Source organism: Prionailurus viverrinus, chromosome E3, assembly GCF_022837055.1.
Source record: "Prionailurus viverrinus isolate Anna chromosome E3, UM_Priviv_1.0, whole genome shotgun sequence".
In the NCBI taxonomy this organism is placed as follows: Eukaryota; Metazoa; Chordata; class Mammalia; order Carnivora; family Felidae; genus Prionailurus; species Prionailurus viverrinus.
In genome coordinates this window covers 5,521,691-5,549,642 of record NC_062576.1, presented here as the reverse complement: position 1 = coordinate 5,549,642, position 27,952 = coordinate 5,521,691, and the positions used below count along the sequence as shown (strand labels likewise).

Genomic DNA, 27,952 nt, shown 5'->3' with positions numbered 1-27,952 from the left:
GGTCACGTATTTGAGGGCTCTCGGATTAGGACACAGCGGTCGGGGAAGGGGGGTTGCCTAAGACCCCCATCTGTAGAGTTCCTGCAACTATTAAATGAGATCCTGTAGGAGGGCACCACAGCATAGGCACTTAGGACAATAATTACTCGATTATTTCAATTAGTCTAAGGAATTCTAAGTTTGCAAATAGAAGCTGAGTGGGGGGGAGGCCACACTGGTCACCGTACAGCCCACAGCCGTCTGGGTCCACAGGGGCTTGCTTTTGTCTCCGGCAGGACGAGATTCCACGAAAAGTTCTCTGACAACAGGGCTTCTGCTCTCAGGACCAGTAACGGGAACATCTTGCGATTCCCACCCCAAAAAACCACATCACAGCATTAAAGTTACAGAAAAGTCAATCTTTTATTTCCCCTTGCCTACGAACGTTTGCCGGGGAACATTTAAAAATAGTGACCCCAGGCCCCACTTGGCCATTTTCCTCCACCTGGGCAGAGAATCTCTCTTGGGTTTTTTTTTTTTTAATTTAACGTGCATTCGGGTGGACAACCCCGAACCCAAAAGGACCGTAATTTTATGAAATCAAACCATTATGAATTTAATCATACTACGGGCTGAAAGTTGCTGACTAAGATACCTCAGGCCACAGCAGCAGAGGCCCAGGTGGCTTTCGAAGCGTTCTTCCCGTTTCTGTAAGACATGCTCTTCTTGCCTGTACGTGCGCGCGCACACACACTCTGGTGCGGGACAAAAGCCGGTGCAAGCACTGCTCCGCGTGGTTTGACAAGGTTTTCAAGATCATTTCTAGTGGATCTGGTCATTTTCTTTTTTTTCAAACAGGTTTATTTGGCAACAAGCTGACTCGTTAAAACCCTGCTTTTGAAAAGGAAAAATCTGCAACAAAACGTACAATTCTAGAAAGCGAGAGATGTTGTCACTTTTGAGAAATGAAATCCAGGTTGGCAATGTGTCTCATGGTTGGCCTTCCGTGGGGACAGTTCCAGGGATGGTCCATCTCACCCATGTGGGTGATCAGTTTCTTCATCTCACTTGTGTTTAGGGCGGTTCCAATCATCACCTGAATAGGAGACACAACGGTTCCAAGTTTTACAAAGGCTTTGGGTACAAGAGCACCTCTCCAGCAACATTTTTCTCTGGAACGAGGATGGACACGATGACTATTCAAAACAGTGGTCCCTGAAAAATCTTCCTCCGAGGAACCCTACCCGCTGATATCTCAGCCCCCCTCCGCTTTGTGAAATCCAGCCCTTCCGTGGCTCCTTTACGGCAACACACCTCTGTTACAGACACTGACCACACCTGTCCAGGATGCAACCAGTCTCAGCGGCTCTCCCACCGCCCAGACCTGTCACCTTGGCAACCACAGGGCCTCTGAAGACCTCCCCGCTGTCCCCCTCCACCTGTTCTCCACTCAGCGGCCAGTGATTCCTTTCAAAAGCCGTCAGATCACATTGCCAGCGCTCGCTGCTCACCTGGGTAAAAGCCCACGTGCATCGGCGGATTTGGCCCCTATTGGCCTTGTGCCTGCATCTGCTAGAGCGCATCCCTCCCTGCCCCTCTCCAGCACACCGGCACCCCCTTTCCTTTTTAAATTTTTTTAATGTTTCTATTTTATTTTTGAGAGGAGAGAGAGAGAGAGAGAGACAGTGCGAGCAGGGGAGGGGCAGAGAGAGGGAGACACAGAATCTGAAGCAGGATCCAGGCTCTGAGCTGTCAGCACAGAGCCTGACGCGGGGCTCGAACCCACAAACTGTGAGATCATGACCTCAGCCGAAGGGGGGCGCTTAACCGACTGACTGAGCCACAGGCAGCCAAGGCACCTGCCCCTTTCCTCTCGCACAGGTGCACTACACAAGCACCTACCTTGGGACCTTGGTGCTGGCCATGCCCTCTGCCCGGGTCCTCCCTCCCCAGATACTGCCCGTCTCACTCGCCCTCCCTTCAGGCTCCTGTCCCTGCCTCCTCTTGATGAAACAGCACTCAGCTCATCTCTAGCTGAACTCTCCGTGGAGGTGAGCGGGCCCCCCAGCAAGCACTGGCAATCAGCGCCCCTGAGAAACCAGGAGAGGTGGTGTGAGACGACAAACCTGAGACGTGTGTCACCTCCCTTCTTCCTCGTGCCACGCACAGCCCCAGAGGCAGCGTGCGTGGGGCGCTCCACCTCACTGGGGCGGACAGACCCCAGACGAGTCAACAGAGAAACAGGTGTCACCCAGGGAGGGCGGGGGGATGGCGCCCGGGAAAGCCCACTTCCGTGGGGGACCTGGGAGAGCCCAGGGCTGGAGGGAGTTGGGCGGGTGTGTGAAGGCGGCATGCGAGGCGGGCAAGCGCAAAGGGCTTCGGGTGGGAGGAAGGCTGGTGTGGCTGGGGACGTGGCACGTGGCCGTGTGGCAGGAGCCAAGCGAGCAGAAGGGGCTGAGGGGCTGGCAGGGCACGGGCCCGCGGGGTGCGGCAGAGGATCACCCACAACGGTCGGCAGCTGTGCTGACGGGAGGACGAAGAGCCACAGTGTGGCGGCCCCGCCAGGGTGGGGAGGGCAGGGCAGCCTGTGGCTCCCCGAGTCTGTGTGGCACCTTAAGGCAGGACACTCTAAACCGCCTGGCCACCGGCCCAGGCCAGTCTGCCCTGCCTCTTGCTCACCGACCCCGGGGTGGGGGCACCAACACTGTCTTCATCAAAGAAATACCTGTGGCCGGAAGTCAGATCCTCCCCTCACCCCTCCCCGAACTTCATCCAATCCCCAGGCTGCACGGTGCCCCTGAACTTTGCTCCCCGACTGACATTTCCCCGAGCTCGGATTCATTAACCTGACCGTTTTCCAGACGCCTGCACTTACAGCCTCATGGGGCCTCAAATACCACATGTCCAAATCAGCTTTTATGCCTCCCACCCCCCCAACTGCGAGCAAGCTGCTGCTTCCCCGCCGCCTTGTTCTGGAAGTTCAGGCGCCCCCACGGCAGCCTGCGCCTCAGCCCTTCCAGCCCTCCGCACGAGCTCCCCGGTTCCCACCGGGATCGCAAGACCCCGTGTGGGTCCCGACGCTGCTCGGCTCACATCCGGGACCCCCGCCAGGACAGGCCGCCTCTGGCTTGGCTCACACGCTCCCCCCCGCCCCATCTGTGCACCTGCTGTTTCTTCTACTAGGAGAGCTCTTCCCCGAGGGGCTCCATGCCCCTTCCAGGCGTCAGCCCAGATGCGTCCTCCTCACATGGCCCTTCCCTGCCTCCCAATCTCAGCTGCTCGACCGGGAGCCAAGGCCACTCCCTGTCCCCATACTGTTTTAACTTCTTTTCTGGGCCTACTGGTATCAGAAGTTACTACTTTGGCTTAAGTCTCTTCCTCCCCACGAAACCTTAAACTCCGCAAAGAGGGGGGGACCTCATCTGCCTTGTCCCCTCTGTGTCCTGGGCGGCACCTGGGTGGAGCCTCTGATGAAGGAAGGGCATCCCGGCTGCTCCCAGGGGTCAGGTGATCCAGACGCACCTGCTTCGCTCTGACATCAAGCTGATGACCCACCAGCGCCACCACCTCCAGGACAGGCTGAGCGGCGGCGGTGAAACGTCACAGCGATTATGGGTTAGAGGCCAGAGATAAGGCAGACGCGCCCAGCTCGCACATCACACTGGCAGAGTAGGATGTGGCCGTATTACACACGATGACCCGTGGCAGTCTCGGCCACAGTCGACGGCGCTGCCTGGTCAGCAGCTGGCCTGAGAACTCGTGCCACGACCGGCCCGAACAGACCCTCCGGGCCCTGGAAGAAGAGCGTTGTTTACTTACAGACTTTCGACAGGCTCTGGAGGCAAACATCTGTCTGACACGGGAAGGCCGACACATGACCCCAGGGCTGTCACTGAGCATGAAGATCAGTTCATCGATGTCCTGAGGTCCGAAGGTCCAGTTTTTACTGGTTGGCAAGGAAATCAACTTCGCCCTTTCAGTGACTGGAGCTGGAAGAATAAAATTGGGAGAAGAGTCCACGATTCGAAAAGTACGTTTCATTTGACGCCTGTGCGTAACAAACACTGAAACACAGGGCAGAGGCAAAATCCTTTCTGGGGGAACCGTTTCCATCTCTGATAAAATATACTTATCGAGGGCACCTCAAAGACTGTTCCCGGCTCTGACAGGATAATCCCGTCATCGTCGTCACTCACCCCCTTCGTCGATAACAAAATCGAAGCCATTCTTTCTGAATATTTCCAGATTTTCTATGAGGATAGCTTCATTGACAGCAGTTAAGTTGAGAGTCTGGGGTCTGAAAAAACAGAGAAGAGATTCAAACCCAGTCTCGAAGTCAAACATTTAGCCGTAAAGCAGAAATGGAACAAAGCCAATACGTGCTTCTTTGAATTCCTTTCAAAAAGCCAGGTAAGCGACAACGCTTTGTTCAGCCGTGTGCCTTTCCTGTCACATAACTGCCGGAGAATTTCCCGTTGATTTTCTTCTTCTTTTTTTTTTTAAGTTCAAATGACCACCAAAGCAGCTGGCTTTTCCTCAGCCTGCCACCCCATCCCAGTGACCCCACGTTTCTCTCAATCCACTCCTTAAAGATAACAATACAACATAAAAACGCTATTTTTCCTTCCTGCGACACAGACCATGTGAAAAGCTCGGCTGGGTCATCACAGGCATCGGAAAGCAGAACACAGAGCGTCTGTTTTGCTATCCCGCCCCTTCCGAGCCTGCATCATTGACCTCGCCATCTGTCCACGTAGCAATCTGTCCACCGGTCCTCCTGGTTCAGCGAGTGTTTAATCAGTCGGAACTGATAAGGGCAGGAGAAAGGATGGGCATGGAGTAAGAGACCAGTGGGGAAGAAGGACACTGAACAGGCAGTCACACAAACTGTAATGACAAAGTACACTGCCAATCAGGAGGCAGAGGCGCCCAGCGCCATAAGAGCCAGAGCAAGTCAGATGCGCCTGGAGATAGGAGTCAAGGACGGTGTCTCTGAGGAAGGGACCTCCGAGCTGAGAGCTGGGGTGAGCGCCCGTTATCAGCCAATGGATGGATGGGTGAGCACAGGGACAAGCATTCTAGGCAGGGACAAGTCTGTGCAAAGGCCCGAGGATGGCCCACTGATGTTCCCAGAGCCACATACAAAAGATCTACTTCATTCTCCTTAATGACCAGGTAGGAATTCATCAGGTCTGTCAACGGCCTGAGAAGGAGATGGCCAGGTGGCTCAAGCATGGAGAACCAAGAGGAAGGACCTAGGGAGGGCCAGACCACGCAGGGCCTGGTAGGAAAGGAAGGACCTGTGGTCTTTATCCTTGGAGCATGGGCCACCTGGGACCCCAAGTGATCTGTGACTACCTGGGGCAACCTGAAATGTCACAAGCGAGACCCTATTTATGCAAAATGGCTAAAAAATAAAAGACCTCTGTGAAAGAGGCAGGAAGAATCCAGTATGAGAAAGTAGCTTATTAAATGTCTTTATACTGGGCACCTGAGTGGCTCAGTCGGTCAAGTGTCCGACTTCGGCTCAGGTCATGAATTCACAGTTCATGAGGTCGAGCCCCACGTCGGGCTCTGTGCAGGCAGATCGGAGCCTGGAGCCTGCTTCGGATTCTGTGTCTCCCTCTCTCTCTGTCCTTCCCCACTCACGTTCTGTCTCTCTCTCTCTCTCAAAAATAAACAAACGTTAAAAAAACTAAAAAATAAATGTCTTTTCCATTACCATTAATACCTACTGAAAGTAAGTGGATTCAACCATTCCATAGGAAAGAGACTACTCCGTAAACTCGGTGCTTTCTCCCAGCTGAGTGACTGTTTGTTCGTGCCAGGATTTACTCCTACTGGGATCTCAGTGTATTTCTCTATGTCGCTGAACTTCCCAAATGAAAATCCATGACCTCTTCCTATCACTTGGCTTAAGACTTCTGGTCTACATGATACACCATCCCACCACCTTGTGAAGCGGTCAGCCTAAAACAGGCGTTGGCAAAGGAGAGACAAATACCAAGCTCTGTGGTGACTAATCACTGAACTTGATCTATGCTAGCTGAGGACAGACACACAGGCAGCGCCACCCTTGTGCACACCTAAGTTCTATGTGCTATAAACAGACACATTACGTACTATAAACTGGCCTTCGTCAGACAGATTTTCTGGCCAACCGGAAGAGGTAAAGGGCTTGATAAATAAAGAACATTAGCTGTGTGAACTTGGGAAAGTCACCTAACCTCTGCGTCCGGGAGCCTCCATTTTATCACCTGTGAAGTGCTGATGGTAACAGCCGCCACTTTGTAGGTTGGGGAAGACTAAATGAATTAACGCGTGTCAATGGTTTCAACAGTGCCTGGCACAGAGTAAGGACTCAAGAGATGGCAGTTATGACTGCTGTGTGACAAGCATAAAAATCGGCCACAGGGATGCTTGTGGCTAAAAAAGAGACACACACACACACACACACGTACGTATATGCTCTCGGGTCTTAAGCTTTAGGGGTGCAAGAACATGGAAGATTCTGAACACCAGAAAGAACTTACGCGATAAGCCTTTGACCCTGGAGGGCCGTGTGCTGCTGGAGCATCTCAAAGTTGTACTTCTCATCCGTGGCATGCTGGTCCACTATGAAGATATCTGCATTGAGTTTGGTGATTATAAATCCCAAGTTAAACTGACCGATGATCTCCATGTCTGCAAACATCGTTTTACTGCATGTGGAAAATGTTCGTTATGAGACATCGTGATTTTTATTTTTTTTTAATTTTTTTTTCCAACGTTTATTTATTTTTGGGACAGAGAGAGACAGAGCATGAACGGGGGAGGGGCAGAGAGAGAGGGCGACACAGAATCGGAAACAGGCTCCAGGCTCTGAGCCATCAGCCCAGAACCGACGCGGGGCTCGAACTCCGCGACCGCGAGATGGTGACCTGGCTGAAGTCGGACGCTTAACCGACTGCGCCACCCAGGCGCCCGTGACATCGTGATTTTTAAAAGATTACTTTTCTGATTATAAAAGAGACTGTAACAGGAAAATGAACAATACAGAAACATAAACTAGAGAAAGTCCCTAATAATCCCGCTTTTAAAGGTAACATTAGTTATTCATTCGTTCATCCAGCTCCCCAGAGATGGCATCAGTAACTACTGTTCATTTGGTGTATATGTTCCCCGACCTTTGTTTACATATTAAAAACAAAACAAAAAAAACCGGGCGTGCCTGGGTGGCTGGGTCACTTAAGCGTCCAACTCTTGATTTCGGCTCAGGTCATGATCTCAGGGTTCGTGAGTTCAAGACCCGCATCGGGCTCTGCGCTGACATTGTGGGGCCCGCTTTGGCATTCTGGGTCTCCCTCCCTCTGCCCCTCTCCCGCTTGCTCTCTATCTCTCTCTCATAATAAATATTAAAAAAAACAAAAAAACCTAAAAATGGAATCATAATTCTTCAGGCCGTTCTACGCCCCTCCCTTAACAAGGCATCTTCAGTGCTTTTTCAGACCCATTCATGTAGATCTCCTTCATTCTTTCTAGTGGCCGTAGGGGAGCTCACTGCGAGCACGTACCATAACCTGTCCGACAAAGCCTCTACTGAACGACTTTCGGGTGTTTTCATTTTGAGTAACGCAAATGATGCTGCAGCAAACGTTCATGGACAGAAATCCACTCTATTCTGGGGGTATTTCTGTACAATAAATCCCTCGATTTGTTAAGTGTGTAAAAGTGCCTCTTCACTAATCCTGGGTATCAATCCTTCTAACATCTGCCAAGCTCACGGACGGGTCCTTTGGTGGGTGGCTTCAAAATCCAATTCCATTCATGACTACGTGCGTCAGTGCAGACAAGACAGACACCACCACAGATCTTCACGTGAGAAAACGACATTGCCATTCTGTACCCCACGCAACCAAATTTTGTGAAAATGGGTTTTCATGAGGATCAGCCCTGTGGTGCTCAGACGGGACTCGAGCTGAGACCTGAGACGGTCCTTTCTTTCTGCGAGTGCTCCAGAGCAGCGAGGAAGATCCCTTCCACACCACAGCACCCACCTGGGCTCCCGTGGGACTTGCTTTGCTTGGAGCTCTGCCACAGTCAACCGCGGGTGATGGTCTGACAGCGACACCTCCGTGTGCCATGGATTACTAAGCTCCCATTTCCTATTGGCAAGGAGCTCACACTGAGCTCAAGTCCAAGGTCAGGACCAAACGAATCCCCAAACCCTGTCTGTGAGGATGCGTCTCCTGGGACCATTCCCTGGTAGTAATTTCGTGTCAGAGTCCAATCAAGACAAAAAAACCACACCAGCGATTTGAACAGAGGAAATTCATAACCAGGTATAGTAAACTAGTAGAAGGTAATTAACTAGTTAGCTAAGAAACGCAGGGGTAGCAAACAGAGTGAGCAATGCTGGGCCTCCTGCTGGCAGCTGCCTTGTAGGAGGAAAAGACCAGGGCAGCCAGAAGGAAGGAGAGGCCGGGCTCCCGTGCTTTCTCGCGGCATCCCTCTACCGCCCCCTACTGACAAAGTCTAGAAGTGCACCAGCAGAGATGCTCACATGGTCCAGCCTCAGAGATTGCAAAGTAAGGAGCCTACAGTGGATTCCAACTGAGACGCAACACACCTGTAAGCAGCACCAACACCAAGTCCCTGGCTCTGGTTCCCCAGATAGAGTCCCCGTGGGAAGAACTTGCACCGGCCTGAAGACACAGGCATTCTGTCTCTGCCGGTGTATCTCCCACCGTAAACTTAAAAAGTAGCATCAGGCTCAAACAGTGAAGAAGAAACAAAACTGTACGACTTGCTCTCTTTGGGTATAACTCAAAACAGAAACACAAAAGCTGGTAAATGCTACCACAGTATTTCAATTGCTGCCTCATCTTCCGCTCCGGACATGTCTTGGGAAAATCATCGGCAGGACAGCTCAGAGCAAAAGGCGTTCCAGCAGCCGTGCACCGAAGGCCAGATGCCAATGCCAGGCCCACTGTAGATCAGCGTTTCTCAAAGGGAGCATTTGGAGTACCTGGCAAAAATGCAGATTCCTGGGCTCCACACCCACGATCTACCGCATCTACTGAAATAGAATCTCCAGAGGCTGACCACGGGTTCCGCTTTCTGAACAAGCATCCTAAGCGGTTCTTTTGTGTTCCCCAAATTCAAGAACTACCATAACATGGGATCGATGAATATTTGTTGAATTAAAATCACTGCTTTTAAAAATTACAGTTGATTTCACTCACTGAGAAGGCTAAAAGCACCCAGGGTCAGATCCCTGGGGGGGCTCAGTCGGTTAAGCGTCCGACTACTGATATCAGCTCAGGTCATGATCTGACGGTCTGTGAGATCGAGCCCCGAGTCAGACTCTGTGCTGAGCCTGGAGCCTGCTTAGAATTCTATCTCTTTCTCTCTTTCTGCCCCCTCCCCACCCTCTGTTCATGTGTGCACTCACTCTCTCTCTCTCAAAAAAAAAGAAGGGGCGCCTGGGTGGCGTAGTCGGTTAAGCGTCCGACTTCAGCCAGGTCACGATCTCGCGGTCCGTGAGTTTGAGCCCCGCATCGGGCTCTGGGCTGATGGCTCAGAGCCTGGAGCCTGTTTCCGATTCTGTGTCTCCCTCTCTCTCTGCCCCTCCCCCGTTCATGCTCTGTCTCTCTCTGTCCCAAAAATAAATAAACATTGAAAAAAAAAATAATAAATAAAAAAAAAAAAAAAGAACCCAAAGAGAAAGCATAATTACTTTGCCTTTTGGGCACCTTACAGGTCTTTCTCCATCAAGCACGTGTTCCATGATCGTGCATGTAAGCCAGGAGCCCAGCTCTTCACTGTGTCCCTGAGCGTTCACAGGGCCCAGACCCCACCCAAAGATGTTCACCCCCCCTTAATCACACAGAATTTAAAGGAACTATTTCCTATGGTGCCTTAGTGGCTCAGTCAGTTAAGCATCCAACTAGTGATTTTCTATTCAGGTCATGATCTTCAGGCCCCACAACAGGCTCCACACCATCAGTGCTTGGGACTCTCTCTCTCTCTCTCTCTGCTCCTCCCCTGCTTGTGCTCTCTTTCTCTGTCTCTCAAAATAAGTAAACTTTTGGAAAAAATAAGTAAATGAACTATTTCCTAAAAACCTTTCCCAGTGTTAGGCACCATGAATATCAAGGGAATTATCTAACGTAACGCTTGCTGTTGAAGAATTGATTATCAAAATCAGGCAAAGCCTGTGCAGTCCAAACCAAAAGTGCCATAAAATTTCAACGTAATTACTGGTGCTCTGTGTATAGGACACAGCACATTTCAGTATCTACTGAGACAAAACATACACAATGCTTTAAAAAGATCAAAGTTAAGGGGCGCCTGGGTGGCTCAGTCGGTTGAGCCTCCGACTTCGGCTCAGGTCAGAATCTCACAAACTGTGAGTTCGGGCCCTGTGTCAGGCTCTGTGCTGACAGCTCAGAGCCTGGAGCCTGTTTCAGATTCTGTGTCTCCCTCTCTCTGCCCCTTCCCCGCTCATGCTCTGCCTCTGTCTCTCAAAAATGAATAAACATTAAAAAAATTAAAAAAAAAAAATCAAAGTTAAATATTTCAAGAGAAGTCATCGTTTTTAGAAGTTACAATGTTGTACGTGATTACTGTCAAGAAAGTGGTGGTGACCAGTGTTTTCTGTTATCAGTATTAACAGTGTTCTTGAAATTGACTCTCTTTTTTCCTTAACCTTACCCTACACAATCTTCTAGAAATCGCAAGTTTGATAATAAATTATAATTTTTCCTAATATGCATTAAAATGAATCATGGGAGGGGTCCCTAGGTGGCTCAGTCAGTTAAGCGTCCAACTTCAGCTCAGGTCACGATCTCACGGTTCGTGGGTTTGAGCCCCATGTCGGGCTCTGCGCTGACAGCTCGGAGCCTGGAGCCTGCTTCAGATTCTGTGTCCCCCTCTCTGGCCCTCCCCTGCTCATACTCTGTGTCTCTCTCTCTCAAAAATAAATAAACATTAAACAAAAATTTTTTTAATGAATCATGGGAAATAGTAATGTCCACTAAAACCTCCATGGATTCAGTGCAGGGAGGAGTCACTGTGAAACCTTGGGGAAGAGGAATGAGATCGGGGTCGAGGAGGCCCTGATTAATTTGAACTAAATGGACAGGATGTGCTAAGAAAATCTAAGGAAACAATTCTTGAAAGGTTTCACCGAGAAAGAGCTCTTTAAAGAAAGTTAATTTGACGCGTATGAGGGGCAATGAAAACGTAGCGAGTGGAAACAGCATCACCAAGGATGCACCGGTAGGGCTAATGAGCAATCGGGTGAGTGGAAACAGACTCCCAAATTAGAATCTTCGAGGAGCACAGAGAAGGCAGAGAGAAAGGGGGGGCCGGGAGACGGGGAGACAGAAGCTTGGGAAAGTGTGACATCAGGAGATGTCACGTCTGTGGTGCAGAGAAGGCCCCCAGGGAGGACCGTCCTGACAGCCAGAGGAGCAAAATCGGGGCCTGGAAGGACCAGCCTCGTCCCCTCCCGGCAGCTCATCCTATGAAAGAACGTTACCTTATCTCCTTTCTCAGTTCATCTTCGGCGGCTTGGTTTTCTCCGGGGCAGATCTTTGCCCTGAACTTCCTGTGATTCTGTTCGCCTTCTTGTGGCCTTTCTTGGTGACGTAACTGCTTTATTCGTGCCGCTAAAGACCGCATGGAAAAGGCCAGGGGCACTACTTTCTTACTGATTTTAACAGCCACGTCGACCTGAGACGCTGACGTGTTCTGTGCAATCACCAACCCTTGGGGAACGTCAGGATTCAAAGGAATGCCGTCTTTTTTGAAACGCCGTGTGCTTGGGGAGGATGCATCTACGGGCGGAGGCGAGACCCTATGTTGACGTCCACCGTCCTCGTGATTGGAACCGCGCTCCGTGTCTGCAGGGCGACGGTCAAGTTCAGGCAACTTCTCAGAAGCTTCCGAGCTTCCCTGTGAAAACCTGTCCTCAGGGGAGTTTGCTGCACAGACACCACCGGACCGACCGCCCGTTGCTGGGGCGCCGGGCCCTTCCCGCGGGCCGGCCGAAGTGCGGCTGTGCCCCGAGTCCTGCTCCGTCTCCGCTCCGTCCCTGCGGTCACAGGGGCCCCCGTGCGAACGCACTGCCTCCCCGCCAGGGCCGGACGAGCCTGTGCCCGAGGCGCACTTCTGGAAACACGGGGAGTCTGGAGCTCCAGAACACTGGACGCGTCTCTTCTGTCTCGGAGAAATCCGTCTCGGTTCGGTGGTGTTCGGGCCCTGAGACTTGGTCTCTGTCGTGTGCCGAAGAGAAAAGGTCTCTCTCAGTCTGGAAATGGTCACTGCCCTCTTCGCTTCTCCTCCAGTCCTTAACGAAGCGGGATCATCCTGTTTTTCTGGCACGGGCTTCTCCATTTCTGCCGAATGCTGTTTTATTAAGTTACCTGAGTAGATAGGAGCAGAGGAGAGTATCAGGGGCTGCACTGAAGTGGAGAAAGAGCTGGGGACAACTGGGGGGCTCAGTCAGTGAAGCGGCCGACTTCGGCTCAGGGCATGATCTCGCGGTTCATGAGTTCGAGCCCCGCGTCGGGCTCTGTGCTGACAGCTCAGAGCCTGGAGCCTGCTTTGGATTCTGTGTCTCCCTCTGTCTCTCTGCCCCTCCCTCACTCGTGCTCTTTCTCTCTCTCTCTCTCTCAAAAATAAACAAACGTTAAAGAAAATTTTTTTTAAAAAGAGGATACATTTTACAAAAGTAGGGATCCAGAGATGGCTAACAGAACATACAACAATGGTTAATCGTAAGGGACATACAAATTGAAACCACACTTTAATGTTACTGTACGATCACCAGAATGGGCAAAAAGTTAACAATCGACAAAAGTTCGCAAAGATGAGGCTTAAAAGGAAGGTGTAAATACTGCTGGTGGTAGTGAAATCGGTACAGTCGCTTTGCGAAACCTTCTGGGAGTAGCTCCTAAATCTAAACACGACGCATCTGCAGGTGGAGGCCTGTGGCCTGGCATTGCACTCCTGGCACACCCACACCCGCCAGAGCCACACACAGGGCTGTCCACGGCCGCTCTGGCCATAACAACCCAACCGTCCACAAAGAAATCAGCCGTTAAGAACTACAACGGAGGGGCGCCCGGGTGGCTGAGTCGGTTGAGCGTCCGACTTCGGCCCAGGTCACGATCTCGCAGTCCGTGAGTTCAAGCCCCGCGTCGGGCTCTGTGCTGACAGCTCAGAGCCTGGAGCTTGTTTCGGATTCTGTGTCTCCCTCTTTCTCTGACCCTCCCCTGTTCACGCTCTCTCTCTCTCTCTGTCTCAAAAATAAAAATTAAAAAATTAAAAAAAAAAAAAGAACTACAACGGAATGCCACACAGCAACGAGAACGAATGAATGAGTTGCCATGTGACATGGACGGATCCCACAAGGTAATGAGAGAAAGAAGACGCAAAAAAGCAGAAATTCAAAGCAGATAAAATTGAATCTGTGGTGTCAGAAGTGAGGAAGATGGTTACCACGGGGGGTCGGGGCAAGCAGAAGGGGTAGCAAGGTGGTTCTACGGCTGCCATCTCTTGACCTCAGGGCTGATACACTCGTGTTTGTTTGTTTTCAATACAATGGCCGAAAGGGGCATCGGTTCAACTGGGCTTCGAGAGGCACCGGTATTTTGAGCAGTTTCTCCTTAGAGGGTAGCATCTGGCGAAGCGTGTCTGTGAGTGGCCCCCTCCACAGAGATGTACATACAGCGGCGCAGCCTCCACTCCATCCCCGTGCACATCCACATCCACGCCACCCCACGCCGAGGACGGCCAGGGCTCACGGGCGCCCACTGCGTCCAAAGCGAAGCTCTGCCACTCTACTGCCCGGATTTCTGCGTTCCTGTTCCACTCCACCCCTCGGGAGCTTCGCCTCCACCTTATGCCCTGATTATCAAAACCAGAGCCTGCTTGCTCTCTTCCAAATCGACCTCTCCCCGACCCTGGGGTGTAAGGAACATTAGGACAGAGCGGCTCAGGATCCCTGCCAACAACCCCCCCCACCCCCACCCCCACCCCCTTGCCAAGACCCTTCCAGCTCCTCCTCACACCCTCAGCTCACAAAGTCATCCCACAACCTCTCCTCTCACTGGGAGCCACACCCGTCTGTCACCTTAGCCTTCTGCCACACTCTAGTTTCAGCTTCCTCAGCAGCTCTGGTCTTCCCCCCTCGGAAGACGCACTGATGGGCGCCCACCATCTCTGCACATACAGACATGGAGATCAGGGCAGGCTGGCCGACAGCAGAGAGTGTGCACCCCGAGGAGATGTGGTCATGGGGGGCGGGGGTAATGGCCAACTCTTCCCTCTGCCAAAGAAGGCGGCTGGAGCTCAACGCTGGGCCCCCTCCCAGAAGTCCCAGCTGCTCTTGGTTTGGATAAAAAAGAAGAAAACCACTTAAATATCTGATCACGTAGGGCCAGGCAATAAACTAATGACTCTACCTATCACTACTACACATCCTGAATCAGCCTTGTGGTGACGCACATTCCCACACGCCACTCGGCGAAGAAGGCACAGGGGTGACGGGTGGGAAAATGGCAGCGTGAGGGCCCCCAGAAATTCCCCACTCCGTAAAGAAATGAGAAAAATGGGCAAAAATGGTCAGAATCGACTTTTCTCAGGACTCTGGAAATTAACAAAAGGTTTGCAGCCATCAGGAGTGTTCATTAAAGGAAAACGGTGGAGTCCCGGTAAGAACACATCCCTGGATGTGCCAAATGTGCCTTCCATTTCTCTTGTTACCCGATTTCCTTACATCTGCAGCTCTACGCTGCCTAGTGTGACACATCCTCTCAGAGATTTTGGGGGCGCCTGGGCGGCTCAGTCGTTTGAGTGTCCGAATCTTGAATTCAGCTCGGGTCATGATCTCACGGTTCATGAGATGGAGCCCCACATTGGGCTTCATGCTATCAGTGCAGACCCTGCCTGAGATTCTCTCTTCTAAATAAAAATTAAATAAAAAATTAAAAAAAATTTTTTTTAATTTAAAAAAATTAAAAAAAAAAAAAAGGATAGTGAGTTTCAGAAGCTGTCCATACACCTGTGTATTTTCTTACCTTCAATACCCAACAACGGCTGCTGACTGACATTAAGTTTGTTGAGATCACCATCAAACATTCCTATCAAAGATGTTTTTAAAACTGCCAACAAAAGCTTCTCCTCTTGCAGTAAAATTTGCCTTTTGTCGGGAGTAACATTGACGTCAACACATTCTAAGGCCAAAAAAAAAAAAAAAAGACACTTATGTTTAAAATCACCTTTAACAGAAATTTCCCCGTCTGTTTTACTCTCTTGCGCTTACCGAAAGTACTGTTAAAAACACTGCGGTGTCTGGACTAATATTCATAAACTGTAAAATCAGCACTTGCAGAGAAACAAGGGAAAGATGAACCGTTTATTAAACGGACAGAATATGCAAGCATCTGAACAGTTAATTTGCAAAAATAAAGAAAGAGCAAATAAACACATGAAAACATAGAAGACCACACGCCAAAATAAGGTCTTCTAGTATTGCCCACTGAGTTTGGTTAAAAATGACAGTACCCAACACACGGCTCTAGATGTGTAAATGAGTACAGCCCGATCCTAGTCATGGACACACTAATTCTAGTACTAGGAATGTATCTTAAGGAAATTACCAATGACACAAGTAACAATTTTTTTTTTTTAATTTTTTTTTTCAACGTTTATTTATTTTTGGGACAGAGAGAGACAGCATGAACGGGGGAGGGGCAGAGAGAGAGGGAGACACAGAATCGGAAACAGGCTCCAGGCTCTGAGCCATCAGCTCAGAGCCCGACGCGGGGCTCGAACTCACGGACCGCGAGATCGTGACCTGGCTGAAATCGGACGCTTAACCGACTGTGCCACCCAGGCGCCCCGACACAGGTAACAATTTAATATAAGGATAGTATTTAAATTTCTAAAAACTGAAGACAGCTAAATTAAGGCTACGAATTTAAAAAGTTTAAGATACATCTGTACCTTGGAATATAATGAGTACAGATGTTAAAATCATGTTTCTGAATAATTTTTAGGAGATGGAAAAAAAAATACCATTTATGTCAAAGGATAAAGAGCTTGATACAAACTTACCCAAACTTATTTTCTCCCTTTTATAAAGGATGTGAGTAGGGATATATATATAGCATTACGTATTTTAAGGCGTGCACATATTTCTAAGTACCTAGGAAAAAATCCTAGATAACAATAAACCAGAATTTTCCCAATGAGAAGAAAAATAGCATTATTTTTAAAATCAGGGGGAACATTTGGTTTGCTTTCTCCCTGATGTGCCATGAAAAACTCCTATTTTTCTAATAATACCATTAACCTGGTCTCAAGCAGAAAGCAAGAAAGCCTGTATAAAAAATAAAAGTCTATACAATATAATTAAAAGTCTGTAAACAAAAAATACACTGCCATTAACTGTTGCCACAAAAATCCTTTCTGGGCATATCATGGCTTTATGATTTCATTTTTTTCTTTTAGGGGTAAGTCACCAACGTGACGGAAAGCTCAGTGGAACTTACCTGAATCAACAGAAATGTTAAGAACAACAAATGGGTACTGATGGCGATTATACATATGATAGACCTCGTTCACAAGTCTGGAAACCTACGTACAAAACAAAGGTTAAAAAAAGAACAAACATTCCTGTGTGTCCCCCAACACACTGCTCTAATCAGCCACTTCACGGTTATATCTTAACGGATTGACTGAGGTAGAGCGGGGCCTGCAATAAACTACATGTATTTAAAGTATACAGTTTGAGGAGTGCCTGGGTGGCTCAGTCGGTTAAGCATCCGACTTCGGCCCAGGTCACGATCTCAGAGTTGGTGAGTTCAAGCCCCGCACCAGGCTCACTGCTATCAGCATGAAGCTGGCTTCAGATCCTCTCTCTCCCTCTTTCTCTGCCCCTCCCTGACTTGCATGCACACGCTATCTCCCTCTCTCTCTCAAAAATAAATAAACACTTAAAAAAATGTTTAAAAAATAAACTATACAGTTTGACAAGTTTACAATCAAGATCAGTAAGATTATAATCAAGATAATCAATATATCTATCCATTGCCCAAAAAAGTTTCCTCATGCCCCTCAAAGGGATATTTTTAGTCATCAATCCCTAAACCTGAATCTTTTTCCAATCCAAAGCTGCTTTTGAAGACATGTCAAAAGATGTAGGTGCGGCCTATTTATTTATCTGTTTATTATGTTATTTTAACTTCAGTGCCAACATGCTGCAGGTGCAATTTAAATGCTCATTAAACACACTCCAACGTACAGAGAAATGTATTTATGTGATTCTGTAATATCATTGTTAAAAGTGTTGGAGATAAACTATAAAACTGCACCATGCACAATACTGAACCATATCCAACAGACAGAAGTCACTTTCAAGTGCCACAAGAAAACAGAATCTATGACCGAGGTACAATATTGTTGAAAATGCAAAATCAAAACTGAAACACTAAAACCCTATCAAGATGACCAGTCTAGGGGCGCCTGGGTGGCTAAGTCAGTTGAGCGTCTGTCTGACTCTTGATTTTGGCTCAGGTCATGATCCCAGAGACGCGGGATTGAGCCTTGCATCAGGCTCTGTGCTGACAAGGGCTGAGCCTGCTGGGATTCTCTCTCTCTCCACCCCCTCCGTCGCTCCCCTGTTTGTGTTCTCTCAGTTTCTCTCAAAAAAAAACAAAAAACAAAAAACAACCATAAAAAAAAAAAAAATACCTTTGCCGGGTCACAAGGCCGCCGATTGATAAAGAAAAACTGTCTGTCTGTGGAGCTTCTTCCAACACCATGAGCACAGTGAGAAATGAAACCAGAGATGCTGTACAATGTTCACACGGTAAGGACAGGATTCCAGAATGGAAAACAGTAACGTGTCAGAGGGCACATTCATAAAGTAAAAACAAAATAAAATATAACACCTGGTTACACACTGATAAGTATTAACATTTCAGTTGATGCGTGTCCGTGTTCCACTCTGATAAATCATAAAAAGGACACAGACCTTCTGGCATGTTCTACAGCTCCTACGGTCAATGAATCCACCACAGGAAATGCAGTGGGTTCAAAACAGATTTGCTTCAGCTCTTCTCTTGCTTGCCCTGTTAAATTCTTGGCCTCTATGCAAGGAAGGAGTCTCACCCAAAATTCACATTCTAGAATCTTCAAGCTGTCCCCACCAGATGCCCAGGGAGCTCAACTACTTGTATTCAGGATTTCTGCGCGCACTCCCTGCCCTTTTAGAATGTGTTCTCCTTGGGGCGCCTGGGTGGCTCGGTGGGTTAATCGTCTCTTGATTTCAGCTCAGGTCAAGAGCTCGTGGTTAGTGGGTTCAAGCCCTGCATCGGGCTCTGCACTGAGTGCGGAGCCTGCTTGGGATTCAATGTCTCCCTCTCTCTCTCTCTCTGCCCCTTCCCCATTCACTTTCTTGGTCTCTCTAAATAAACTTCAAAAAAATTTTTAAAGTAAAAAAAGAAAAGAAAAAAAAAGACAAGACGAGACAATCTGTTCTCCATCAGCAAACTCCTATCTCCTAAGGTATTGTTAAAGAGCTTCCTCAGGGCACCCGGTGGCTCAGTCAGTTGAGCACCCAACTCTTGATTTAGGCTCCAGTCATGATCCCAGGGTTGCGGGATGGAGCCCCGACTCAGGCTCTGCGCTGGGGCACTGTGCTCTCTCCCTCAGCCCCTCACCCCAACTCACTCACTCTCTCTTTCTCTCTAAAATAAAAAAAATTACAGTGCTCCCTCTGCCTGTGATCTACCCGGGGTATGTGCACTCTGCACTCTGTAAGAATGGTGTGCACACAAAAGAAATGAATCTCTGAATGTGAGCCAGAGGCCAGTAGACAGTGAGCAGGCGTGGGCCATCACAAGGCCAATCCCAAGTAGGGGCAATGCCAATTTTTCTTACCCTGAGAGTAGTGACAGTGGACAAGCTATTGGGTAAAGCATGAATGAAAGGAAACACTATTCCGCTCTGTCAAATCCCCATAAGGCAAAACATATACGTAAATTAAAAATTATTTTAATTTGTCACTAAGCAGTTTCCTTATTACAAAGGTTTCAATAGGAAATCAATAGGAAACCCAAGAATTCAATAGGAAATCCCCTCAAGTGCACCAGGGACCCAGGATATTGAACGAATTAAGTAACGGACCCCTTTATAAAAATCCTCTTTCTCGGCAATAATAATGCCTATAACTTTACAACGAATATAAAAACTATAAACCTTAAAATCACGATCTTTAAAAACAAAAGCCTCCAGGGGCACCTGGGTGGCTCAGTCGGTTGGTTGAGTGTCTGACTCTTGATTTCGGCTCAGGTCGTGATCCTCATGGGTTCATGAGTTCGAGCCCTGCTTCAGACTTCGTGCTGACAGCACAGAGCCTACTGGGGATTCCCTCTCTCTCTCTCTCTCTCTCTCTCTCTGCCCCTCCCCTGCTTGTGCTATCTCTCTCTCAAAACAAATACATACATACATACATACATACATACATACATACAAAAAAACCCAGACAAAATGTCTGATTGTAATTTTCCCGGCAGCAATCTACTCACCGAAACAGAGTCTGCAAAGCATCACCGTGGCTCAGCCCGTACTCTTCACACACAGAGTCACTAGGGGGCAGTTGAACAAAAGGAATGAGGCTTTGCAGCTAAAAGAGACAAGACTCACAGTTAATTCCTAACAAAATTAGGAGGAACCTAATTTCAGAAAGGAAGGGTTTTGTGTGTTTGCTTTTCCTGGTCAGGCCACTCAGAGTAAGAGCACAAGGAATCTCGGTGGCTGATTCTGGCAGCTATCGTAACTGAAATTTTGATTTTTTTATCAGAAGGATGGACCACTTGAGCGCATACTTATCCATAATCAATACATTGCCCACAACACCCTTTTTCAGATGCAGAGTAAAAGGAGGGTTTTATTCTCTGGAAGAAAAAAATAAAAAAAATCTTTCAGCTCTCAGCATTAACTCTTGTGGTAAGTACCTAATTAAGAAATCAATTACTGGGGGCTCCTGGCTGGCTCAGTCGACAGAGCAGTCGACTCTTGATCTCAGGGTTTTAAGTTCGAGTCCCACGTTGGGGATAAAGCTTCCTTAAAAATCAAAATCTTTAGGGGTGCCTGGGTGGTTCAGTCAGTTAAGCGTCCCTCTTGATTTCAGCTCAGGTCATGATCTCATGGTCGTGGGATCGAGCCCCATGTCAGGCTCAGTGCTGAGTGTAGAGCCTGCTTAAGAGTCTCTTTCTCTCTACCTCTGCTCTCCGCCCCCCATCTGTCTGTCTCTCTCTTTAAAAAAATAAAAAATAAAATAAAATAAAAATCCTAAAAAAAAAAAAATCAATTATTGGACTTCCTTCTCTCGTCTTTGGAAAGGACAAGAGAAACCTGCCATAATTACTAGAGAAATAAAATTTTTTTTTTTTCAACGTTTATTTATTTTTGGGACAGAGAGAGACAGAGCATGAACGGGGGAGGGGCAGAGAGAGAGGGAGACACAGAATCGGAAACAGGCTCCAGGCTCTGAGCCATCAGCCCAGAGCCTGATGCAGGGCTCAAACTCACGGACCGCGAGATCGTGACCTGGCTGAAGTCGGACGCTTAACCGACTGCGCCACCCAGGCGCCCCTAAAATGTTTTTTAAATAACTGGCCACCGCTACCTGTTTCTGCCCAAACACAGATCCAATATTCTCCTTTATGCTGGAGCTTCCGCTTGTGCAAACCACAGGCTGGCGTTTTCCTTGTCCAACCTGATTGCTGCAACTTACACGGATGCCTGCTGCAATGATACAGTATGCTTGTAAGACCTGGACCATTCTGGCATACTCCTGTTTAAAAAACACAAATACGAGACTCGACGTTACTTTAATCCTACAAAAACTACATGGTTCAAGTTAAAACATCCAACTCAAGGTTCTCGTATCGGCGCACAAAGAAGAAAAACTGTTCCTGACAGAAGGAGCTGTGAATACCTTTATGCATGTATACCTTTGTATTCGACGTATACCCTCACACGTAGTATAAGAGAGAGCTCAAGAGGCTTAGGTTCCTAACCACACTTCTCTTGTGTCCACGATGTCCACGCCCACTGCGATAAAAATCAAAAAGTGCATTCCACTGGACCTGGTAATCCTTCCTTTATAAATTTATCCTTGTAGAATGACTGGCACAAATAATCAAAGATATATTACAAAAATGTTCACTGAAACAATCTGTAATTGTGAAAAAAAGTTTATTTAAAAGTTATTTCCCCAGACAGTGAGTCAATTAGGTCAAACTTTTTTTTTCTCATTAAAAAATGTTTTTATGTTTATTTTTTGAGAGAGAGAGAGAGAAAGAGAGGGAGAGAAAGAGAGAGAGAGAGAGAAAGAGAGAGAGAGAAAGAGGGAAAATCCCAATCAGGCTCCACACCATCAGTGCAGAGCCCAATGCAGGGCTTGAACTCACAAACTGTGAGTTCATGACCTGAGCTGAAACCAAGAGTCAGATGTTTAACTGACTAAGCCACCCAGGTGCCCCTGTAATTGTGAAAAATTAAAAAAAACCTAAGCTACCATCAACAAGGAGTTAATAAATTATGGTATATCCATATAATGGCAGAATGATAGAGAATAAAGTAACGAGTCAGCCAAAAAAGATACACGATCAAAGAAGATACCTACGAAATACCATAGAAATGGTCAAGTTATAGAACCGTAACGTATAATGTGATCCTAATTGTTAACAAAAAAAATAAAACGCATGCATTAAAAAAATAAATAAATAAAAACCTTTACAAAAGAAAATCAAAGATCGGATTTTATTCTCCATTTTACGGAATAAAGGTTCCATCTGTATATCAGTCTAAAGGATATACACCAAACTCTGGGAGGCAGACAGACACAATCTCAACTTTCTACTACATATAATCCTATATTACTTACATCTTTATATTCTGTATTGTTTCCTTTCATTATATTAATTTATCTTGAATTTTTTTTCTCAAGATTTGTAAATACATGAAATTAAAAGGAGCCTGGAAACACATATATCACACTATTAACAAGGGTCTTTTCCAGCAAGTAGAAGTTCTTTATTCCTATAGTTTTTGAGGCACTGATTTTTTTTACCATGAGATATAAAAAATGAATAATAATTTTTTTCTATACAAAAAAAATTTAATTTTTTTTGGTTTTTAAAATTTTTTTAATGTTTATTTATTTTCGAGAGAGAAAGAGAGCACAAACGGGGTAGGGGCAGAGAGAGAGGGAGACACAGAATCCGAAGCAGGCTCCAGGCGCTGAGCTGTCAGCACAGAAACTGATGTGGGGCTCGAACTCATGAACTGAGAGATCATGACCCAAGCCAAAGTCAGATGCTTAAACAACTGAACCGCCCAGGCACCCCAAAATTTTTAATTTTTAAATAAAAATGAAAAAACGGTTTTATCCACAGCAAATATACATTCTTGTAAAATTTGCACTATAACTTGTGCAAATTGCTGTACAAGAAAGTGTTTAGCTGCATCCATTTAAATAACTTTTTGATTATAAAAAGATAGATACACAAAAGAGAAAAGTGGAAGGAAGACAGCAAACAGCACCTGTGATCGCACATGCATCAATAACCACTGGTAACAGTCACATGTCTTCCCTTCCAGCCTTCTTCCTATGCATATTTCGGCTAACTGCTTTGCTTTTACAAAACTATATGGTTACGTGCATATACGCAGACACACATAAATACACGTATGCACAGTTTAGAACTGCTTTCTTTTTGATGTTTATTTATTTTTGAAAGAGACAGCGAGAGAGCAAGCAAGTGGGGGAGCGGCAGAGAGAGGCAGACACACAGAATCCGCAGTAGGCTCCAGGCTCTGAGCTGTCGGCACAGAGCCCGACGCGGGGCTCAAACTTATGGGCCTTGAATTTATGGGCTGTGAGATCATGACCTGAGCCGAAGTCGGACGCCTAACCCATTGAACCACCCAGGCGCCCCTAGAACTGCTTTTTAAGCACAACTGATATATTTATTTCATTTCCATTCAAATTCGTAAAAGTTGTAACACTTCATTTTTCAGGAAACCAAGAAAAACATCTTATTAAAAACTACAGACAGAATGAAAAAGGTTACTTCTTAGAGAATTCATTCCCATGTTAGAACACCTAATAAATATGATTTAATGACTTTTTTTTTTTTTCCCCAAGAAAAAAAGAGAGGATACATCAACCTCAAGCTCAGTCTTCGGTCAGGAAAAGACAAACTAAGCACGCCCCAAAAAATTCAGGGAAGAGAATCATCTGAAGAGTTAATTTCAGTGCACATTAGTGCGGTAGATCTCTCACTACATGTGTATCAATGCTCTCAGAGGCTGGGGTTCTGAATTTACTGTACATTTTTCTTTTTTTAATGTTCATCTATTTTTGAGAGCAAGAGAAAGAGAGCGCAAACAAGGGAGGGGCAGAGAGAGAGGGAGACACAGAATCCGAAGCAGGCTCCAGGCTCCGAGCTGTCAGCACAGAGCCCGACGCGGGGCTCGAACTCATGAACCGCGCGAGTGTGACCTGAGCCCAAGTCAGACACTTAACCGACTGAGCCACCCAGATGCCCCTAATGTACCTTTTTAATATTCCTTTGAAACTCCTTATGGCGCACAGGGAGCGTATAAAATAGCTGCTGCACACTGACCGTTGTCCCTCTGGGTCGTGGGTGGGGGGTTTTCTGGACGATTTTCCCATTGTGATCAAACACAAGCCGAGTCCCGACCTTCGCGGATGCGTGGCAGGTAGAAATAGTCACATCGCTGTGAGAGAGAGCAGGTGCGACACGGTCAGACACTGACAGGTGCTGGACATCACATGCTCATTCTCCCACTTCTGTTCTCTAAAACCTCTCCCGAAAAAATGCTGATCCCTCTGAGATAATCGAGAAAGTTTATATGGGTGAGGGGTCATCACAGGATCTAAATCTTGGCGCCTAATAGTAAGACAGAGAGTTCTATAAATGCTTTGTTTTGATGAAAGCTTTGATACTTGTTTTTATGGTTAAACGGCAAAATAAAAGGTCTCACAGCTTACATATTAACAAATAAAGATTTATTTCTCAGTTTTATTCCTACTGGTTTAACAAAACTTTTAACAAGGATCCAAAAAATATTATAGTTCCAATGCGTAAGTAATTATTCATAAAAACCTAGACTCTGTTATATATGATAAGCATTTTGGTTAAATTTTTTCCTAAACACTGAAATAAATCAAAACCAACACATCTGTAACTTATTATCTACGTGCCATTTTAAAATTGAGAAGTTACTGCTTTAACAAGGGTAATAATTCTTTTACAATACTATTTCATTTCATTGCTTACATTTCGGAAGTATTACCACTTAGATTGGCAGTAAGATAAAACAGAATGTGGAAGTTTCAAGTTGAGACACTCAGCATGGAGAAGTATAAACAACAATGATTCTAACCCCACGTTTTCGGGTTCAGAGAGATTTTCGTAAGGGGCCAAGTTAGTGGATAAAAATATTGTTATCACCTCAGTGCACAAAGTGAACTCAGAGCTTCCCCCCGAAAGCCAAAAGTTTCCACCTGAGTTAGGTCACCAAAGTCTTGAATCTTAGAAGTGTGATGTTTCAGAGCTGAAAGAGAGGTACACAGTAAGACCAAAAATATTTCAAGGGATATACCCCTGAATAAATACCACACCTACCAAAGCAACTGGTTTTAAAAAGCTGTTTTTGTGTTTCCTAAGACAGTGTTACTCAAAGTTTGGAAACATTTTGCTCAAATATTTAAAAATAGGACTAGAGGCACCTGGGTGCCTGTCCGTTAAGCATCAAACTCCAGCTCAGGTCATGATCTCACATCTCGTGAGTTTGAGCCCTGCATCGGGCTCTGTGCTGACAGCTCGGAGCCAGGAGCCTGCTTTGATTCTGTGTCTCCCTCTCTCTCTCTGCCCCTCCCCACTCGTACTCTGTCTCTCTCTCAAAACATAAGTAAAACACTAAAAAAAGAAAAAAGAAAAAAGAAAAAAGGATTAGAAAAACTCCACTTACTTAAGCCTTCAAAGTTTTCTTCTTCTACCCCACATCCATTGTCTGAAACTTCAATGAGATCCACCCCATAGTCTTTGAGCCTTAGATCTAAAAAGTTTAACAAATTAATTTATTTGATCCATGTAAAAAAGCCTTTACACTCACATTACTTATAACTTATGTAATACAAATTAGAGTCATAATTACACTTACTTAAATGTACTACTGTCATTTTGTGTATTTCATTTTCTTTAAAAGGACTTCTTGGCAATTTACTAACCCAGATAAAATAGTTTTCTCTTTTCTCTCTTTCCTTCCTTTCTACCTTTCTTTCAAAAGGATAATTTCAAGAGTCGTTACGGAAAAAAGGCTCTGCAATCAGACTTCCTGGAATCACATTTTCCTAGCTCTATGACCTCAAAGTAAATTCCCATGCCTTCATTTTCTGTTCGATAAAATGAATACAGTAGTGATAATAATTCCTATCTCATACGGTTATTCGGCAGATTAGAAACAGCTGTGTGGCACTAGTAAGAACACAATAAAAGTTAACTGCTTTTATTATTACTACCTACCTAGGCACATAAAAGATGCTAAATTTAAGTTTAAGACATAGTAATTTCTCAGTATATCAACATCTGGTTGTCTTATTACAATCACAAATGTTTCTTGAATAATACAGTATAAACTGATTATTTCCTGTGGCTTAAAACTCTTCTAAACTTACCAATATTAGTGGCACCGGCATCCACACTATTTTCTACCAACTCCTTCACAGCAGTACTTAGACTCAGTACTACTTGTCCAGAACAAATCTGATGGACTGACCTCCGATCGATAGGCTTGATGGCCTTAGCAAGTTCTGTACTAAAGACACCAGTTACAAGAAACAAAGCAAGTATGCATTTATGTATTTTCATCCTGGCTTTAACTGCGGGAAATGATTCATCTCTGTTAATAGTCAATGTATCTAACATGTTCATTTATTATATTAACATATCCCTTGAGCATATTCTTAAATATAAACGTTGTTCTATGATCCTTACACATTTGTCAAAAAATCTGGATACTTCAAATGTAATGGGTATTTAGAAATTTATTATACTAGGATCTACACGGAGGAGACACATGTACCCTTAAACCTACAGGTCAATAATCTTTGGCAACAATGGGATCTTCTTCCAAAAAGTGAAAACAACATTTCTCACACGATTTGAAAAACCACAAGTATGGTGGGACATACACAGCGTTTATGTTAAAATCAAAACCATCTTAGAAACTGGGTACTGGTTCTATTACTACTCCCAAAGAAGCCTTTGAATCTCCACTCCCAATCCAGGCTGCTGGCTGCTGCCTTAGCAAAGACTCTCCCAAAGTTCTTGCTATACCTGCTTTAAGAGTTTCCCAACCAATCTGTTTCCACTTTCTCCCTACTCCAATCCACCTTCCATGAAACCATCAGTTTAAAAATCATTAATCTGGCCAAATAATTTCTCTGCTGAAAAATCTACTACTGTTGGGGCACCTGGCTGGCTCAGTCGGAGGTGCATGGGACTTCTGATCTTGTGGTCCTGGGTTCAAGTCCCACCTTGGGCATACAGATTGCTAAAAAAAATACATAAACTTTAGGAAAAAAATTTTTTGAAAAATCTACTAGCGTCCCACTGTCTCCTATATTAAGTTTAAAATCTCATCCTAACTGGACCCCAGTCTACTTTTCTCTCATTCTCTCCAATCCTCTCCCTTCACCAACTCCCTTACATTCTAGTAATAGCAAACTGTTTCCTGAATGTCACAAGCTGTTTTAGACACACATACAAATCTTTTGGTCTAGACTGCTCCCCTCTTCCTCCTCTGCCTGGCAAACTCCTGTCATCCCAAGAACGTATTCCTTATGTTCGTTGACTTAGCAATTTCTCGTAAGCAGTTTAATTGATAATGTGGATGTAACAGAACCCAGAAGCCTCCATGGGAGAGAAATCTTTGGATCTTCTCCCACAGCAGCTAACACACAGCAGACCTTCAATAAACTCTTATAAGATAAAGGGAACAAACATCTTTACTCTTCATTCTACCTTGAAAAAAATTTCGCTCAGGTTTCTCTTAAATGTGGAAACTGCAGATGACAATATAAAATGGAAAGAAGTATCTCTTAAACTTATTTATTTGGCTAACAAGTCCACTTCTGATACTTATTTTAAGGACTGGGGATGAAACATTTAAACACAGACCGCGAATCTGGGTTCAGGAAGCTGACACTGAATTCAACAGTGCCAGCTGAAGATTCGCCGCTCTGAACTGCATGCAGTTTACTAACCAGCAATGACATACTCGAAGAGATACAAAAGTTCTGCATTTTCAAAAACGGTGCGGCTATGCAAATTAACATTTGCCTTGAAGCCTCCCCAAAATAACCTCAATTTTCAAAAAAAGAAAAGAAAGAAACCAGGCAGAGAAAAAATGAATTCAGTCTCCAGGCACTTCGTGCTCCGGCTTCCAGTCCATGGACGTGTGGCGGCGTCCGAGCAGAGTCTGCAGGGAGCCGACCGGATGCTCCCGCCGAGCCCAAAGGGCAGCAGGTAGGGGGGCTCGCTCCGGGGCCTCCGCGCCGGCTCGCCCAACGCTGCGTCCTCCTTCCATTCCATTCCAGGAATCTGGAACGCCGTGGACCTCAGGGAGAGCGACCGCGAGGGGACACTGCAAGCACCTCTCACCTTGGCCCTTCGGCTAGCTCCATGGATCCAGAATGTGACCCACCTCCGGGACTCGGGACAGTTCCCGCCGCCGCCGCTCCCACGGAGGCTCGGCCTCCCGGCTGCCCATTGGCCGCTTCCGACACTGTGCCCCGCCCCTTCCGGATGGGGCAGCCGACGATTCCCACACCTCCTTCTTGCTGATTGGTTGTGTAAAAGGTCGAGGCCGTGACGTA

General features: G+C 46.4%; 1 protein-coding gene across 3 annotated transcripts; it reads right to left on the bottom strand.

Moving 5' to 3' along the window:
• Positions 1 to 383: 383 nt before the first annotated feature.
• On the bottom strand, positions 384 to 27,900 carry PMS2 (PMS1 homolog 2, mismatch repair system component). 3 transcript variants are annotated; one of them, XM_047837575.1, is made up of 15 exons: positions 27,738 to 27,900; positions 25,751 to 25,890; positions 25,045 to 25,131; positions 24,525 to 24,627; positions 23,604 to 23,787; positions 20,666 to 20,833; positions 19,563 to 19,660; positions 17,725 to 17,824; positions 16,524 to 16,608; positions 15,048 to 15,203; positions 11,504 to 12,389; positions 6,513 to 6,680; positions 4,176 to 4,276; positions 3,799 to 3,968; positions 384 to 1,075 (listed from the first exon to the last, which is right to left on the bottom strand). In XM_047837575.1, exons 1-15 carry the CDS (start codon positions 27,758 to 27,760, stop codon positions 932 to 934), a joined length of 2,613 nt encoding a protein of 870 aa, XP_047693531.1. In that variant the 5' UTR covers positions 27,761 to 27,900; the 3' UTR covers positions 384 to 931. The 3 variants fall into 3 exon arrangements, with proteins under 3 accessions (XP_047693531.1, XP_047693530.1, XP_047693532.1); XM_047837574.1 differs by having other exon boundaries at positions 25,751 to 27,900; XM_047837576.1 differs by lacking the exon at positions 15,048 to 15,203 and having other exon boundaries at positions 25,751 to 27,900.
• Positions 27,901 to 27,952: the final 52 nt, after the last annotated feature.